Source organism: Anoplopoma fimbria, chromosome 11, assembly GCF_027596085.1.
Source record: "Anoplopoma fimbria isolate UVic2021 breed Golden Eagle Sablefish chromosome 11, Afim_UVic_2022, whole genome shotgun sequence".
NCBI lineage: Eukaryota > Metazoa > Chordata > Actinopteri > Perciformes > Anoplopomatidae > Anoplopoma > Anoplopoma fimbria.
Window position 1 is genome coordinate 7,209,976 of NC_072459.1, and position 17,632 is coordinate 7,227,607.

General features: G+C 40.2%; 1 protein-coding gene across 1 annotated transcript; it reads left to right on the plus strand.

Moving 5' to 3' along the window:
• Window positions 1-23: 23 nt before the first annotated feature.
• On the plus strand, window positions 24-17,549 carry LOC129099113 (myosin-1B-like). The gene is made up of 39 exons (XM_054608281.1): window positions 24-227; window positions 386-529; window positions 1,281-1,437; window positions 1,532-1,559; window positions 2,367-2,475; window positions 2,566-2,658; window positions 2,753-2,816; window positions 2,911-3,009; window positions 3,097-3,200; window positions 3,289-3,427; window positions 3,508-3,626; window positions 4,415-4,564; window positions 4,662-4,832; window positions 5,279-5,585; window positions 5,963-6,042; window positions 6,558-6,645; window positions 6,724-6,841; window positions 6,916-7,039; window positions 7,116-7,252; window positions 8,371-8,626; window positions 8,702-8,944; window positions 9,028-9,204; window positions 10,376-10,521; window positions 11,122-11,212; window positions 11,295-11,684; window positions 11,774-11,900; window positions 11,985-12,103; window positions 12,179-12,375; window positions 12,583-12,766; window positions 13,164-13,329; window positions 13,414-13,538; window positions 14,557-14,865; window positions 14,935-15,138; window positions 15,863-15,988; window positions 16,067-16,237; window positions 16,429-16,533; window positions 16,985-17,080; window positions 17,175-17,306; window positions 17,384-17,549. Exons 1-39 carry the CDS (start codon window positions 24-26, stop codon window positions 17,405-17,407), a joined length of 5,823 nt encoding a protein of 1,940 aa, XP_054464256.1. The 3' UTR covers window positions 17,408-17,549.
• The last annotated feature ends 83 nt before the right edge of the window (window positions 17,550-17,632 follow it).

Below are 17,632 nucleotides of genomic sequence, written 5' to 3' on the forward strand. Positions count from 1 at the left end.
TGTATTTGATTCAGGAGGAGAAAATGAGCACAGATGGGGAAATGTCAATCTTCGGGCCGGCTGCCCAGTTCCTCCGCAAGTCTGACAGGGAGAGGACGGAGGCCCAGGCTCGGCCGTTTGACAACAAGACGGCGTGCTTTGTCAGTGACGAGAAGGAGCTGTATGCCAAGGCCGAGATCCAGGACAAGGAGGACGGAAAAGTCACCGTCAAGACCCTGGATGACAGAGTGGGTAGTGCTCATGAAGTGACCTTTTATTTAGACACTGAACACAGACAAGGAACATGTTATTGGTATTTAAGCTCATGAGCTAATTGAATATCAAGTTTCTGAGTTCCACATTTGTCTTTTAAACATTTAAACAGACAGACGTTTATGTTTTCCAGACTTTAACCGTCAGGGAGGACCAAGTGTTTCCCATGAACCCCCCAAAGTTTGATAAGATCGAGGACATGGTGATGATGACACACCTCCACGAGCCGGCCGTGCTGTTCAACCTGAAGGAGAGATACGCAGCGTGGATGATCTACGTGAGTCTCTCTGCAAATAGAACAAACTGGGAGAAGCTTTAATACTGAAAGTTAAGTTTGGTCTTTAAAATATGTGACGTGAGACTGTTCCACTTGTTTCCAGTGCAGTTCCACAATTAAATATCCTTTAAACAAGCTTATTAATAGTCTTTATTTTAAGTTTGGAGGATATGCTTTACATTTTCTTTAATTTTCTTTTCTTTTATTATCTACCCAAGATCTTCCACATTGCCGCCAGTGTCTTGGTTTATTTTGTAAAAAGACAAAAAAAAAAGTTTAATGAAATCTTAAGTAAATAACACATCAAAGTTTGGTTTACATTTTGTATTAATTTAATTTGCAAGTGCCTTCATAATTTCAAGTTTATTGTAAAAAGAAATGTTATTAATACAGATTTCTTCACTTAGTGGTTTATTTTAAGAAATCTCTTTTGCATATTTGCTAATATTAATGTTGTTAAACATTCAGAATAATTGGGCAAATATATATCATGCTTTTACTGTCTCATGAAAGCTAAAATTAAACTCAGTAAACCCTCTAAATTGCATATAAATAGTAGAAAAACAAAATACACCCAACTCAGATTTAAACTTGAATTCATAACTTGGGTTTGACACAATTATTTTATTTTTTTACTTAGTTATTGAGTATACTGATTTAAGTCAGTAGGATTCATCCTCTGAGGAACACGAATGTCTTTGAATCCGATCCATCCACTAGTTTTGGAGATGTTTCCGTCTCCTCCATGCAGACGTACTCTGGGTTGTTCTGTGTGACTGTGAATCCCTACAAGTGGCTGCCGGTCTACAACCCGGAGGTGGTTCGGGCCTACAGAGGCAAGAAAAGGATGGAGGTTCCCCCTCACATCTTCGGCCTGTCGGACAGCGCCTACCAGTTCATGCTCACCGGTACGTTAACACCTACCAGTTCATGCTCAACAAATATCAACGCCGAATAATCCAATTAATTATTTTCACCATGTTTCTTCTTTCATGTCCTCAGATCGTGAAAATCAGTCGATCCTCATCACGTAAGTAGCTGAGATCTATTATTAACGGACTAATGAGTCCTGAAACAAGGAAATGAGTCAGTGATTTTTTGAACTTCCTGTTTCCCTATCTCAAAGTCAATGTATTTTATGAATATGTTTTGGTTAATTGCCTGAAATAAGGTCTAAGGTGGTCACAAGTTGAAAAGACTTTAAAGTTTTGTTCTATGATATGAATTGTGAAGCTTTTACGTGTCTTTAAAAAGGCGGTTGCTATCTAAGGAAAACCAAAAGTGCCATTAAACATCATTCTTATCGTTGCGGCAGTAAACATGTGGTTAACGTTGTGAATTCAAACACAAATACTGGTTTAGATTTTAAGCCACAAAATCACTTAGTTAGGTTTAGGAAAAACATCACAGTTGGGCTTAAAATAATTACATAAACTAAGTTAAACGCAAAACAAAAGTACAGAAAACACATTACAAATGAAACTTCAAAATACTTTGACTCGAACACCGGTGTCCTGGTTGAAAGTCCTGTTTGTTCGACTAATCCACCTTCCTTTCCACCCACTCTAGGTTTGTATTATACGACGGTATAATACGCAGAGGGGCGGAATAAAAACGTCAGTATTTGGAATGAGAACGGTCGGAAATATCATAAACTTCCACAGATCTTATTTTCTGCAGTAATCCAAAATCCTGTAAAAAATATAATTGTTTTTTTGTCGAGGGAGCAAGTTCAATGCTAACTTCATGTTGGCCTACAAATATACATAATCCCTGCAGCATTTTATTGACACATAAACAGTTATAATTATTGATGAAATATTTGTTTTTTGTGAAGTGGAGAATCCGGTGCAGGAAAGACTGTCAACACCAAACGGGTCATTCAGTATTTTGCAACAATCGCTGTGTCAGCGGACAAGAAAAAGGAGGCAAACAGTAAAATGAAGGTGAGCTCAGGACGACTTCGGACAAGTTGTTCATGTAAGTTACTGTTTTTTTACTGGTGTCAGATTCACAGCTTTGCTTTTTTTCAACAGGGGACTCTGGAGGATCAGATCATCCAGGCCAACCCTCTGCTAGAAGCTTTTGGGAACGCCAAGACCATGAGGAACGACAACTCCTCTCGTTTTGTGAGTCCGTCCGAACCTGTAGGACTTTGACTTTAAATACGAAGAATATTTGTCCAACATAAAAGAGTAAAGATTCTACTGTTTTGTTCAACAGGGTAAATTCATCCGAATTCACTTTGGAACGACTGGAAAACTGGCATCTGCAGATATTGAAACATGTGAGGTTTTACACATTTTGTGCAAAATATTAACAAATAATACTGCTGCAAATAAAAAAGAAAGAAAGTGAATTAAGCATTTTCTTTACTAAAGATCTGCTGGAGAAATCAAGAGTGACATTTCAGCTGTCAGCAGAGAGGAGTTATCATATTTTCTATCAGCTTACTTGCAACAAGAAGCCTGAACTGATCGGTAATCTGATTATTAATCATTTTAAGTCATCATTATTCTCATTTTTATTCAGACAAAGAGATTTCAGCTTGTTTTCGTTCCCTTCAGATCTGCTCCTCATCACCACCAACCCCTATGACTTTGCCTTCGTCAGTCAGGGAGAAGTAAGCGTCAAAAGCATAAACGACGCTGACGAGTTGATGGCTACAGACGTGAGTCAACATCGTTAAAGCTCAAAAAGCTCGTCCTGTCTTTTAAGCTTCTTATCAATCTGACTTTGTTCATTTTTCGACGATGCAGGAGGCCTTCGATATTCTGGGTTTCACCGCCGAACAGAAAGTGTCTATTTACAAGCTGACCGGAGCCGTGATGCATTATGGGAACATGAAGTTCAAGCAGAAGCAGCGGGAGGAGCAGGCGGAGCCCGATGGCACCGAGGGTGGGGATCACACTTACAAATAAATACTCTCATGCAAATAAAGGGAGCGGGAAAAAAAAAATTTTTATTTAATTTTGCAGAAGCGGATAAAGCAGCGTATCTGATGGGCCTGAACTCTGCTGATCTGCTGAAAAGTCTCTGTTATCCCAGAGTGAAGGTTGGAAATGAGTACGTCACCAAAGGTCAAAATGTGCAGCAGGTAAAGAAGTTAGCGTAGCATTGGTCCTCTCAGCATTCTCTGCTCAGGAAGACAATACTCCACTATATCTTTACATAGATGATAGCTGTTTATCGCTTTATTTGTTCTCCAATACCACATACAGTGTATAAAAAGACTCTGTTACAAGTAAAAGTCCTACATTTAAAATGTTAGTAAAAGTTCAAAAGGCATACATGAAGTTCGACAAGTAAAAGTTCTCATTTTGCAGAATGGTCCATTTCAGATTAATAAATATTTGGATTTTTGGATTTTAAATATGGCATGAATTTTTGTTATTTATCACATTAATGTTGCATCTTGTAAAGTTGGGGCTTATTTTTTGCACTTTATATGCAGGGTAGTTTATGGATATTTCACGAGAAGAGAAAAAAGACAGATTTAGGAATAAAAATACAGAAAAATCATCAGGATTAGAAATGATTCTTTATTTAACAGTTTTTAAAGCCTTTTTCATTGTATTTACATATTGAGTGTACAAAGTAACAGGACAATTATCACAAACATACAGACAAGAAACCAAAAAATAAGTAGTTTTTGAATTTGAATTGCCAACTCAGTCACATGATCTTAATTCAGTCGACCTGCATGTTTTACTGCTGGAGAACACTAAAATAGGACAATTATGTAATTTTCCATCCCCTAAAAAAAAAAAAAGATTAATTTCTTTAAAACGTTCCATCATTTATTTTCTCTTCATCTAAACACCCTCAAAAATCTGTTACTGTCAAAACACTGATGAAGAAACATCTCAATCTTTATCTTTCCAGGTTTACAACTCCATCGGTGCTCTCGCAAAATCCGTCTACGAGAAGATGTTCATGTGGATGGTGATGAGAATCAACCAGCAGCTCGACACTAAACAACCCAGACAACATTTCATTGGTGTCCTCGACATCGCCGGCTTCGAAATCTTTGATGTGAGTATTCAAAGTATGTGTTTTGTCATTAATTTTTTCCACCAGACGTTCACTAAATAGGATGCTCAAATATGGTTCTTCACGTTTTTGTCTGCAGTACAACAGCATGGAGCAACTCTGCATCAACTTCACCAACGAGAAGCTGCAACAGTTTTTCAACCATCACATGTTCGTGTTGGAGCAAGAAGAATATAAGAAAGAGGGGATCGAGTGGGAGTTTATTGACTTCGGTATGGATCTAGCAGCCTGCATTGAGCTCATTGAAAAGGTATCGTATACTATGTTTTTTTTTAAAGTTATCCTAAATGAAAGTATGTGTTGCAATGTTCAGTAGTAGAAGAAGTGTTCAGTTCCTAGTCATCAGTAAAAATACTGTGAAAACACTCCACTATAACTAAAAGTCCTCTAAAATGAACAGCCTGTTTTCAGCTTTGTGATGGAAAGTTTATTTATCTGAAAAAGTAGGAGGATTTTCTCAACACATAAAGGAAACACTTCATCCTTCAGTTTGTCACAAACATTCAACATCGACACATCTGGAGATACAAGGTTTTCATTGGACAGGAAGGGGATGAAGAACTGTCATCTGTAAAGTAACTAAGGCTGTCATACAAATGTAGTAAAAAGTACAATATTTAACTCTGAAATCAAGTTGGAAAAAGTACAAGTACCTTGATTTTGCACTAGTACAGTAAATATTTGTTCGTTTTCTAGCCAATGGGGATCTTCTCCATCCTTGAAGAAGAGTGCATGTTCCCCAAATCATCAGACACTTCTTTCAAGAACAAACTGTACGACCAACACCTCGGAAAGAACAGCTGCTTCTTGAAGCCCAAAACAGTGAAAGGGAAGCCCGAGGCTCACTTCACGCTGATGCACTACGCCGGCGCCGTGGACTACAACGTCTCCGGCTGGCTGGAGAAGAACAAAGACCCTCTGAGCGAGTCGGTGGTGCAGCTCTACCAGAAGTCATCGGTGAAGATATTAGCCATGTTATACGCAAGCTTCCCTGGATCAGATGGTAAATCCAGGTTTTTAAACATTGTAGGTTTTCCTGAGTATTCTGTTATGTACCTTTCATTCTCCACCACATTGCATTGTACACAGTATTGTGGCTCCAGAGAAGTTCTGAACCCATATATTAATTTAATTATTTCTTATTGTTTTAGAGTTCTAGAGCAACCATCCTCATAATTTCCATAACCATCATCATATTATCATTAATCTTTAATCTAATTTCTTCTGAATAATTGTGGAAATACAGAAATATAAAGTAAATACACTGAAGAAAAGCAAGTTGAGTGGTGATTTCTGTATATGGGTGCAAACAGAGCAATATTGTACGTGCAAATTGAAAGTTATTACTCTGTGTTAGTTTAAAATGTGTCATTATTAAAGCAGAAGCGGCTGCAGGAGGAACCAAGAAAGGATCCAAGAAGAAGGGGGCTTCTTTCCAAACTGTATCAGCGCTGTTCAGAGTGAGACGCCCCAAGCTATTTTTGGGAAATATACATTACACTCAGGGAAAATGTTTCTCAAACCACAACATTTAAAAACACTTCTTAGCCATGCTAGCAGCTCAATGAGTCTGCACTTAAAGCTACATGCTAACCTTCACAAAAACAATGCTAACATGCTGATGTTAAACAAGAGTAATGTTTACCATCTTAGTTAAGCATGGTAGCATGCTAAAATTTGTTGTCCAACATTATTAAATGTCCAAAAAACTGTCATAAAAACATTCTCTTAAAGTGAATTTAGAAAGTAAAAAATAAACTTTTAAGTTCCCATGTTATAGAGAAAAGATCAACAAACAGATCTTTCACTCCTAAAGTAACTCCACTTCCGTAGTTATTTTACATGGACAACCATCTTTTCCTAATCCTAACTAACTTGCTTTTTGTGGAGACAAAAGTTTATTTTGAAAAGACTGTATGTATGTAACAAGCGTAAATTGACATTTACACAAAATCATATGTCCCCTTTCTTACAGGAGAATCTGGGGAAGCTCATGACTAATCTGAGAACTACCCATCCTCACTTTGTGCGCTGCTTGATACCAAATGAGACCAAGACACCAGGTAGCTTTGATAATCTCATTACGACACTGATATACAATAAAACAACATTGATAAACTAAATTATTACCTTCATCGTAGGTGCGATGGAAAACCAGCTGGTTATTCATCAACTGCGCTGCAACGGCGTTCTGGAGGGAATCCGCATCTGCAGGAAAGGATTCCCAAGCAGGATCCTCTACGGGGATTTTAAGCAGAGGTGAATAAAGCTTTGCATTTAAATATTTCACAGTGTTTGGTGTCATACTCAGATCTATTATTTCTCTTCTACAGATACAGAATCCTGAATGCCAGCGCTGTTCCAGAGAGACAGTTTATGGATAACAAAAAGGCTGCAGAGAAGCTGCTGGGCTCCATCGACGTGGATCACACGCAGTACAAGTTTGGACACACGAAGGTTTGTTGATGTTATAAATGGTCGAGATATTAAGAGTTAATGAGCTGCACTGGTTAATATTTACCTTTAATTCCAGGTGTTCTTTAAAGCTGGTCTGCTGGGCGCTCTGGAAGAGATGAGGGATGAGCGATTAGCCCAGGTGGTGACGTCAACTCAGGCTCTGTGTCGCGGTTTCATCGTTCGACTGGAGTACCAGAAGATGATGGCCAGAAAGTAAAGAAACTGAAAGCTTTAACTTAAAGTGGCCCTTTTATGATTTTCCACTTTTTCCCTCTTCTTCAGTGTGTTATATTTATTTTTGTACATTTAAAAGGTCCGTAGAGTGTATAACCTGAAGTCCACGCCTAAAAGAAGTTACCCTCCCCCTCAGAAACACTGCTCCTGAGCTGACTGAAACGGCTCGATTGAATTATCTCCTTCACTTCCGTAACTTTATTAGGTCACAATGTTATGGAAGTCACGTAAAACTCTCCGGCTAGTTTGGCCCTCAAACAACAAAATAGAGAGACGGAGTTTAAGCTCTCATCTCCCATGGTGTAGCGGCTATGAAATCAGTCTCTCACCCTGGTGACCTGGGTTTGAATCCTGTTGTGACCTGTCGTTCATTTGTCATGCTCCAGAGGGAGAGTTTTTTGAAATGTGAAACGTTGACCAATCACAACAGAGCGGGCTAGCTGACCAATCAGGGCAGACTTTGCTTTCTGGAGGGAGGAGCAAGATTTACAACGGCGTATTTCAGAGAGAGGGTGAGAAGAAGTGATGCAGGACAGCCAGGATGAGAAAAACAAAGCGAAATTATGAGCATTAATGCATGGTAACATGTTGTAACTGTAACTTTAGATAAAAAATATGCACCCGGAAAATAGCATAATAGGGTCTGTTTAATGTATTGGCTTCTAGAAATAATGAGTCAAATGTATCTTTGATCCATTGAGAGCGGCTTCATTAGTTCTACTTCTACTTCTACATTCACTACTCACTAGTTTCATTTTTGTTAAATTTAATTAGTTTTCCCGACTAAAACAGCTAAATTTTGTCAAAAAAAATATTGTAATCAACCTTAAAATCAAACATTTATAATATTGTGTGCCTGTTGTGCGAGAATCTGAAACACTTTGATGTGTCTTGTAAAATGTTACAGCAATAATCTCAAACGTAGACACTTTCTTTAAATGGGCTACAACATGCAGAAACTTGCAAATACATTTTTCCTTTCGCTTGATGAAAAAACAAAACATTAAAAAATTGTTATCTTATTTAGTTTTGAGTAGAAATAGCACAACAGAGGCTGAAACCTGCAGAGTAAACTAACCTATCTTCTACTCTGACAGGGAGGCGATCTACACCATCCAGTACAACTTCCGCTCCTTCATGAATGTGAAACACTGGCCATGGATGAAGCTGTATTTCAAGCTCAAACCTCTCCTGATGAGCGCTGAAGCCGAGAAGGAAATGGCCCAGATGAAAGTGGATTTCACAAAACTCAAAGAGGATTTATCCAAATCTGAACACCGGCGGAAGGAACTGGAGGAGAAAATGGTCTCCGTCGTTCAGGAGAAGAATGACCTCCTCCTACAGGTCCAGTCGGTAAGTTAGACCACCAGTCGGCATGATTATTGCTTTTTGAAGTGTGTAGCTCTTAACATTGGAGCTTGATTTCAGGAGGCAGACAACCTCCTGGATGCAGAGGAGCGGTGTGAAGGCCTCATCAAAAGCAAGATCCAGCTGGAGGCCAAGCTGAAGGAGGTGACGGAGCGACTGGAGGATGAGGAGGAGGTGAACGCTGAGCTGACGGCAAAGAAGAGGAAGCTGGAGGACGAGTGCTCCGAGCTGAAGAGGGACATCGACGACTTGGAGCTCACTTTAGCCAAAGTGGAGAAGGAGAAACACGCCGTAGAAAACAAGGTACCGAAGTGAACTATTTCACAACATTGTCATGTTTTTAAGGAGGAATTTGCCACGTCAGCAAGTCAATAATACGTCTTTAGGTGAAAAACCTGACGGAAGAAATCATGAGCCAAGATGAAAACATCACCAAGCTGTCAAAGGAGAAGAGAGAGCTGGAGGAGGCTCATCAGCAAACGCTGGACGACCTGCAGTCAGAGGAGGACAAGATAAACACTCTGACCAAAGCTAAAACCAAACTAGAGCAGCAGGTGGACGAGGTGAGTTACTGCAGAGTTTTTACTTACTTGAAGGCCATTGTAGTTCTGTGACACGTTTTTTAAACTGCAGTAATGTGAGCTGCAGAGTGTATTTATAATACTTATTTTGACCTTGTGTTTTTTTTATTTACTATGTCTCTTGTTTGCACTATCCTCTTTGCTGCTGTAATCCTGTAAATTTCCCCGCTGCAGGACTAATAAAGGATTATTTTATCTTATCTTATCTTAAAGTTGATATACCGCAAGCAACCTTCTGATGCTCCTGAAGTGTGTTTTTATGGTGAGGTTGTTCTCTGAGTGAGGCAAACGGCATTACCCAGTTTTTCTGCACTCGGAGGCTCACATAACTGCAGTTTTTGAAAGTGAGGAGTGAGCAGAGGGGTATTCAGTTGGTTGCAATCTACAAACACAACACTAGATGGCGCCATATTCTACACACTGTACCTTTAAGAAAATACCACATTGTGAAAATACTACAAGTGCTGCATTGAAAATGTTACTCAAGTAAACATTTGTAAGTATTACGTGCATTGAAAATGTTAAGTATTTAAACAGTGACTGCTCGACTTTTATATATTCTATAATAAGATTGTTATTACTAAGCTGAAGCTCATTTTGAACTATTAACTAATTATGATTATTTTCATTATTCTACTGTTTATTTTCTCCATTTATCGATTGATTGTTTGGTTTGTAAAAATAGTTTTAAAAAAAGTGAGAAATGCCGTCACACTGACCCAGAAACCAAAGTGAAACCTTCAAAATGTTTATTTAGTCTAAACCTCAACATTATTAGACGAATAATTAACATTATTAACTTTATTCAAAGGGAAAGCAGCAAATGTGTACATTTGTGAAGCTTGAACCCTCAACTAAATAATTAATTGACTAATTGCTTCAGCTGTAAACTGTTTAATTTAAAACAAAACATCATATTTTATAAGTTCTTCTTATGTTTTGCATTGCAGAAATGTTCATTTATTGAGTAACTAAATCTGTCAGATTAATATAGTAAAGTAAAAAGTACAATATTTCCCTGTGAGATGCAGTGGAGTAGAAGCAGGAAGTGGTATCTAGCTACATTCCATCACTGCTGTACCTCAGGTTAAGCTGAAAATCTCTAGTATATTGCAGTTTGTTAAGATGTAATGACAGTGTGTGTGGTTTTCAGCTGGAGGGTTCACTGGAACAAGAGAAGAAGGTCCGTATGGATCTGGAGCGAGCGAAGAGGAAGCTGGAGGGGGATCTGAAACTGGCCCACGAGTCCATCATGGATTTGGAGAACGAGAAGCAACAGCTGGACGAAAAGCTGAAAAAGTGAGTCGGTCACCACAAAAATGTTATCAAATAAATTAGAAACTATCCATGTGCATTGTGGTCTGAAGTGGCATAGTTACTGTGGTTTTACTGTATACATTTTTTCAACAAATAAGTGTTGAATTGTAATTTTATATTTACATAAAAAATAACAAAAATTTCAGCAATTATCTTTTATTTTAGACATTTTCGTTTATTTATTTGATGTAAAATAACATGATTGTTTAGTAATTTTAAGGTAAATTGACATCAATTTATATGATGTGTACTTTTTTTAATCATCATTAAAATGTAGTTTTTAATGTTATTGCTTTTACTGTTTCAGTTTTTTACATGTAACGTGCCTTTGAGTACCTTTTAAAGCGCTTTAGGAAATAAATGTATGATTATTATTATGATTAATTTTGCATTCAAATTGTTTAAGTGCAAAAAAAAGTTTTACTGTCAAAAGTTTTGGTTCCAGCTTCTCAGGTTGCCCCTGTCTGGTTTGATAACGCCAATACATTTTAACATTATTTAAAAAGTACCATCTCACTCTTTGCTAGCTGATGCATTTTATAAATTGTATATATAAACTAACAGCTTCACTTCATTTCACAGGAAAGACTTTGAGTTGTCTCAGCTGCAGACGAAGGTAGAAGATGAACAAGCTCTTGGTTCTCAGCTGCAGAAGAAAATAAAAGAGCTGCAGGTGAAGAAGTCAATCACCAGCTTTGGTTTGAGGTGATAACACAAAGCTAAATTATTTCAGTGGTTGAATTCTTCTTTTGCAGGTCCGAAATGAGGAGCTGGAGGAGGAGATCGAGTCCGAGCGCTCGGCTCGAGCCAAAGTGGAGAAGCAGCGATGCGACCTCTCCAGAGAGCTGGACGAGATCAGCGAGCGGCTGGAGGAGGCCGGAGGAGCCACCGCCGCTCAGGCCGAGATGAACAAGAAGCGCGAGGCCGAGTTCCTCAAGCTGCGCAGAGAGCTGGAGGAGAGTTCGCTGCAGCATGACGCCACGTCCGCCACTCTGCGCAAGAAACATGCCGACAGCGTGGCCGAGCTCGGAGAGCAACTGGACAACATCCAGAGGGTCCGGCAGAAACTGGAGAAGGAGAAGAGCGAGATGAGCCTGGAGATGGACGACTTGGGGAGCAACATGGAGACCACGGCCAAAGCAAAGGTCGGCTCTCAAATCCCCTCATGAGTTTTTATGTTCAGTTCCATGTAAAGATGTAAGAAGTGCATGTTTTCTTTTTTTTAAATGTCAAGATTAATTTGGAGAAAGTGTGCCGTTCGCTGGAAGATCAACTGAATGAGGTGAAAACCAAAGAGGAGGAGCATCAGAGGCTCATAAACGACCTGTCGACTCAGAAAGCTCGGCTGCAGACGGAAAACGGTGAAAAACGTTTGATCATATATTCAAGCAGTAAACATTTGCAGATGAGGCGGAGCTAATGGTTGTTTGCTCTTCATCATCCAGCTGAAATGTCTCGCCAGCTTGAAGAAAAAGAATCGCTAATGTCACAGCTAACTCGGGGAAAGCAAGCTTATATCCAGCAGATCGAGGAGCTGAAAAGGCTTCACGAGGAGGAGGTCAAGGTGAGAGACGAGCACCATTAAAGGTTTTCAAAGTTTGAAGACGTAGCCGTGTGTTGATGTTCGTTTTCCTTGCAGGTGAAGAACGCCCTGGCTCACGGTCTGCAGTCCTCTCGTCATGACTGCGAGCTGCTGAGAGAGCAGTACGAGGAGGAGCAGGAGGCCAAAGCCGAGCTGCACCGCTGTTTGTCCAAGGCCAACAGCGAGGTGGCTCAGTGGAGAACCAAATACGAGACGGACGCCATCCAACGCACCGAGGAGCTGGAGGAGGCAAAGTAAGAAAAGCCTTCCCGCCAGCTCAAAATATATTACCATGATAGTCATCTTGTGATGTGTGTTCTACTCAGGCACGTCCTCAGGTTCTAAACAGTGAAGCCGATACGGAAGTGTCTTAAAACCTGCATTCTCTCTAATGTCCATCAGGGGGCGACTCCTCTCTTTGTATAGAAGTCTATGAGAAAATGACTGTGGTTCTCCTGCAGGAAGAAACTGGCGCTGCGTCTGCAGGACGCAGAAGAAGCCGTGGAGGCCGTCAACTCCAAGTGCTCGTCTCTGGAGAAGACTAAGCAGCGGCTGCAAGGAGAGGTGGAGGACTTAATGATGGATGTCGAGAGGTCGAATTCTGCTGCTGCTGTCCTGGACAAGAAGCAGAGAAATTTTGATAAGGTTTGGACCTTGAGACCTCCTAAAAACTGCAACCGTGATAAGCATCAAATTCGTGGGCATGACACACAAAATGTCCTTAAAATTGCCATCAACTTTTACAGAACTTCTACTTTGACAATGTAGTTTCAAATCATTTTATTGTGTCTTTTTTTAGAATAATTGCAGTATTATTAACTGCTTTTTATTGTTGTTTCCTCTATTTCCTGATTTTATATTGTTTTTATGTTTGTGTTGCCGTATTGGCCGGGCATCACTTGAGAAATAACAAGACAATGTGGAGGCTAAAAATCAATTTAACAAAAATGTTCAGTAGTTTACAATGGATCAGACTGTTAGACAATAAAGTACACTTTCAAGTAAACTTCAAAATAGTTACAGTAGTTCATGTCTCCTGCAGGTTGTTTCTGAGTGGAAGCAGAAATACGAGGAGGGTCAGGCGGAGCTGGAGTCGGCTATAAAAGAGGTGCGTTCTTTGGGCACCGAGAACTTCAAGATGAAGAACGCCTTCGAAGAATGTCTGGAACATCTGGAGACCCTCAAACGGGAAAACAAAAACCTGCAACGTACGTCCGCATGCTCATAAAGCTGTGCACAGTCGATGTTTTAAATGCAGAGAAATGAACTTATTGTGTTTTCGTCTTTTCCAGAGGAAATAATGGATCTGACTGAGCAGCTGGCAGAGACGGGCAAAACCATCCACGAGCTGGAGAAATCAAAGAAACAGGCTGAGCAGGAGAAGCTGGAGGCCCAGACTGCTCTGGAGGAGGCCGAGGTGAGAAGAGGAAACATCTTAAATATGTAACATTTAAATTTTGTAATCTGCCTCAAAAGCTCGATTGTGTCCCGTCAGATGTCTGAGAGGAAAAGTCTTTGTGTGAAAATGGTCTCTGAAGCTTTTATCTTACAGAAAGTCTCTTTACTAATATATGTTATTTAGTTTAGAACATGGAGAACAAAACGCTGAACAATGGTTCAACCAAACTGACAACTGAAAGAGACAAAGATCCCTCTGAGCAATAGTAGAATAAGAATAGAAGAAATTAGCAGTCAGTGGGAAAAGAAACTGGAAGCTTGTCATCAAAATGATGCAGAAAGTAAAACTTCTTCACACTTCACGATAGAAACAAAAGGATAGTCTGAGGAAGGGGTCTTCAACCCCTTAGATATGATTTTTTTTTATTTGCTTGTTAATCAGTGTGCCATATCATCATGAAGATTAACATATAAAAAAGGAAATTTGGATCTTTGACCCAGGAGACTGCAGTTTGTCTCATGGGGAAGTCAAAGTTTTTGTTTGTTTTTTATTTTTCACATGCATACTGAAGTAACGGCACTTCTGTTGTTATTTTAACCCAAACGACGATCTTTTCCTAAACCTAATCAAGTATTTCACCATCTTTTCCTAAACCTTACTACGTATTTCACGATCTTTTCTTAAACATAAGTAAGTATTTCACAAATTTAGTTTTGTTACCTAATCTTAACTGAATTGTTTCCTGTGAAATTGACACGTGTTGATGGACTCTCATAGGAAAAACACACAAAAAACAAGATATCATAAGAATGGTTAAATGAGGATCGTTGACCAGGTAGGCAACCTTAAATCTAACCTGGTCTATGGTCAGCACTACATCAGCGGAACAAAACACATTTTAAACCTCGTCAATCTAAAAGAGTAGACTGCAGAGCTGAGAAACAGAAGAAAGAAATCGGAATAACTGCTGATTACATGATTACAAATGTTTGAACGGTTGTGGTTTAATATGACTCCGTGTCACATCTGGACTCAGGCCTCCCTGGAGCACAACGAATCCAAGGTCCTGCGAGTCCAGCTGGAGCTGAACCAAGTGAAGTCCGAGGTGGACAAGAAGCTGGCGGAGAAGGACGAGGAGATCGAGCAGCTGAAGAGGAGCAGCCAGCGCGTCATCGACACCATGCAGAACAACTTCGACGCCGAGGTGCGGAGCCGGAACGACGCGCTGAGGGTGAAGAAGAAGATGGAGGGCGACCTGAACGAGATGGAGGTCCAGCTGAGCCACGCCAACAGGCAGGCGGCCGAGCCCCAGAAACAGCTGAGGAACCTCCAGGTCCAACTGAAGGTGAGGTTCGTCTTTAGAGTCCAGCTTTTGGTTGTAGAACAGTAGAAAGACTTTCATTCTTCCGTACAGGAAGTCCAGATCCGACTGGACGACGCTCTGAGAAACAGCGAGGACGCCAAGGAGCAGGTCGCCATGTCGGAGCGCAGGAGCAACCTCATGCAGGCCGAGATGGAGGAGATCCGAGCGGCTCTGGAGCAGACGGAGAGGAGCAGGAAGCTGGTGGAGCAAGAGCTGCTGGACGCCAGCGAGAGGGTGCAGCTGCTCCACTCGCAGGTTCAGAACTACATTCAGTTTATCAGCAATTTAAGCCTCTTATGTCTCATTTTCCACTGCATGCTACAGTACGACTAAACTCAACTCGACTCGCTATTTTTGTGGTTTATATCTATCGTATCTGGTCTTTTTTGGGATCACCTCAATCAAGGTTCAAAGCATGCTGAATTTTAAAAGATTTCATGTGAAAACATCATGATAACGTTATAATTTGGCTTTGCCCCAATACTTTTCTTTGCTGAATGGAGCTTGAACGCATTATAATGTAACCTCCGTTTACGTCAGCTGTTATCAAACAGAACTGTGCTGCCGTACGACATGTTTTTTGCAGCTTGTGCTCGTATCAGGTTATAACGAAACTAGCTGCATTTCCTTTCTCCCCAAGCATGTTAGTGTAAAATGAATAATTATTCCCCCAAGTACTTCATCTGTTTCACGTTTAAATGTATTCAGAACTTGATTTTGACAGATAATACACAGTTTAAAAAAGTTAAAATAAGTTGAAATAATTCAGAAAAAGACAAATCACAGCCCAGTGAGTGTTGCATTCAACCAGCTAAACATAAATCATCTCAAAATAACGTTTGTCTCAAACTAATTAATGTCTTTTCTTACCACAACCAGGACTATCATAATTCATTTGGCTTTAATATGCTGCTATTATGAGACAATATTTGATGTACGTACTTCAGCATTACTCTGTCCTATAATAACATTATTACAGAACTCCAGTCTGCTCAACAGCCGGAAGAAGCTGGAGGCTGATCTTTCTCACATTCAGGCGGAGATGGACGACAGCGTTCAGGCATCCAGGAACGCAGAGGAACGAGCCAAGAAGGCAATCACTGACGTGAGTGTCTGTATTTAACTTTTAATTCTCACCTGAACAAAACAGCAATCAAATAGCTACTTTAACTACATTGTTTAGGCCGCCATGATGGTGGAGGAGCTGAAGAAGGAGCAGGACACCAGCGCTCACCTGGAGAGGATGAAGAAGAACCTGGAGGTGACGGTGAAGGACCTGCAGCAGCGTCTGGACGAGGCCGAGCAGCTGGCCATGAAGGGCGGGAAGAAACAACTCCAAAAACTGGAAGCAAGGGTGAAGAATTGAACATTAATCACTGATAAATCCTGCTTGATTGATCGATCTGCTAAACCTACTACTTTAAAAAACATTTACTTCTGGAAAAAGAGTTTTTGAATGCGTTATTGACGTGTCCTGGTTGGATACCCAGAGCTTGTTTTATCTTTTTACAATCAATTAAATTGATTTTAAATGCTCTTTTGCAGGTTCGAGAGCTGGAGAACGAGCTGGAAACGGAGCAAAGACACGGATCAGACTCTGTGAAAGGAGTTCGCAAACTTGAGCGCCGGATTAAAGAGCTCAGCTATCAGGTAAACCAACATAACCACTAAAACTCAATAAAACCTCACAAGTTAAGGGAGGAAACAGCAGCAGTTTATCGCAACATCTGGACAACAAGCAGAACATCAGTCTGCACAAATGATCAGTGTTCTACTGTTTGGAGATCAGCCGTCCATCCTCGTCCACTGCAGGTAACGTTAACGATGCTAATGAAAGCTAATCACTTAGCTAATTGTTTAGCTGTGAATGTATTTTAAAGATTTTGGAACTTCTTGTATTGTTGCTCAAGAAAGACAGTTTGTTTACATACAAGAATGATAGAGAAATGTTGATTATTTTCTTAATTAATTTGCTTTTTTGCTCACAAAATAATCAAAAGGAACCGATAAGAGTGCTAGTATCGCTAAAATCCTACCGATACCGTCCCTTCTTACTTGTCAATCATTTGTAAAGTATTTGTCTCCTGTTGTTGAACATCAGTGTGATGAGGACAAGAAGAACGCGACGAGGCTGCAGGAGCTGGTGGACAAATTCCAGCTGAAGGTCAAAGCGTACAAGAGGCAGGCTGAAGAAGCTGTGAGTGATTCTTTTTTAAAATTTTTATTGAGAAGATGTTTAACGTCACATTTGGAGCTTTTTTTTAATGAATCAGTGGTTTGGTGTCGGACAGGAGGAGCAGGCCAACGCTCACCTGACGAAGCTGAGGAAGGTGCAGCACGAGCTGGAGGAGGCCGAAGAGCGAGCCGACATCGCCGAGTCTCAGATCAATAAGATGAAAGTGAAGAGTCGCGACATGGGGAAGGTGAGTCGGTCGGCTTTCTAGTTACTTTCTGAATCTGATCAACACTCATGATGTCTTTCTCTCTTTGTCTCATTCAGCAGGCGAAAGACAGTGGAGAGTGAACTCTGATCGCCATGGAGACGACGCATAGAAGTCTCTGAAGATGATGAGATAGTGTTCAACATACTCTTAAGTGTTTATTTCTTTATTTTAAAGCCATTATGTGTGTGTTGGTATGACATCACGGCGTCTTTTTTAATAATTTCGATGGCCCAAGTTTTTGATTTGTAGAAAAATAAAATCCCTGTGTTAATTGTTGGCACACAGTTTTCAAGTTTCCTAACAAA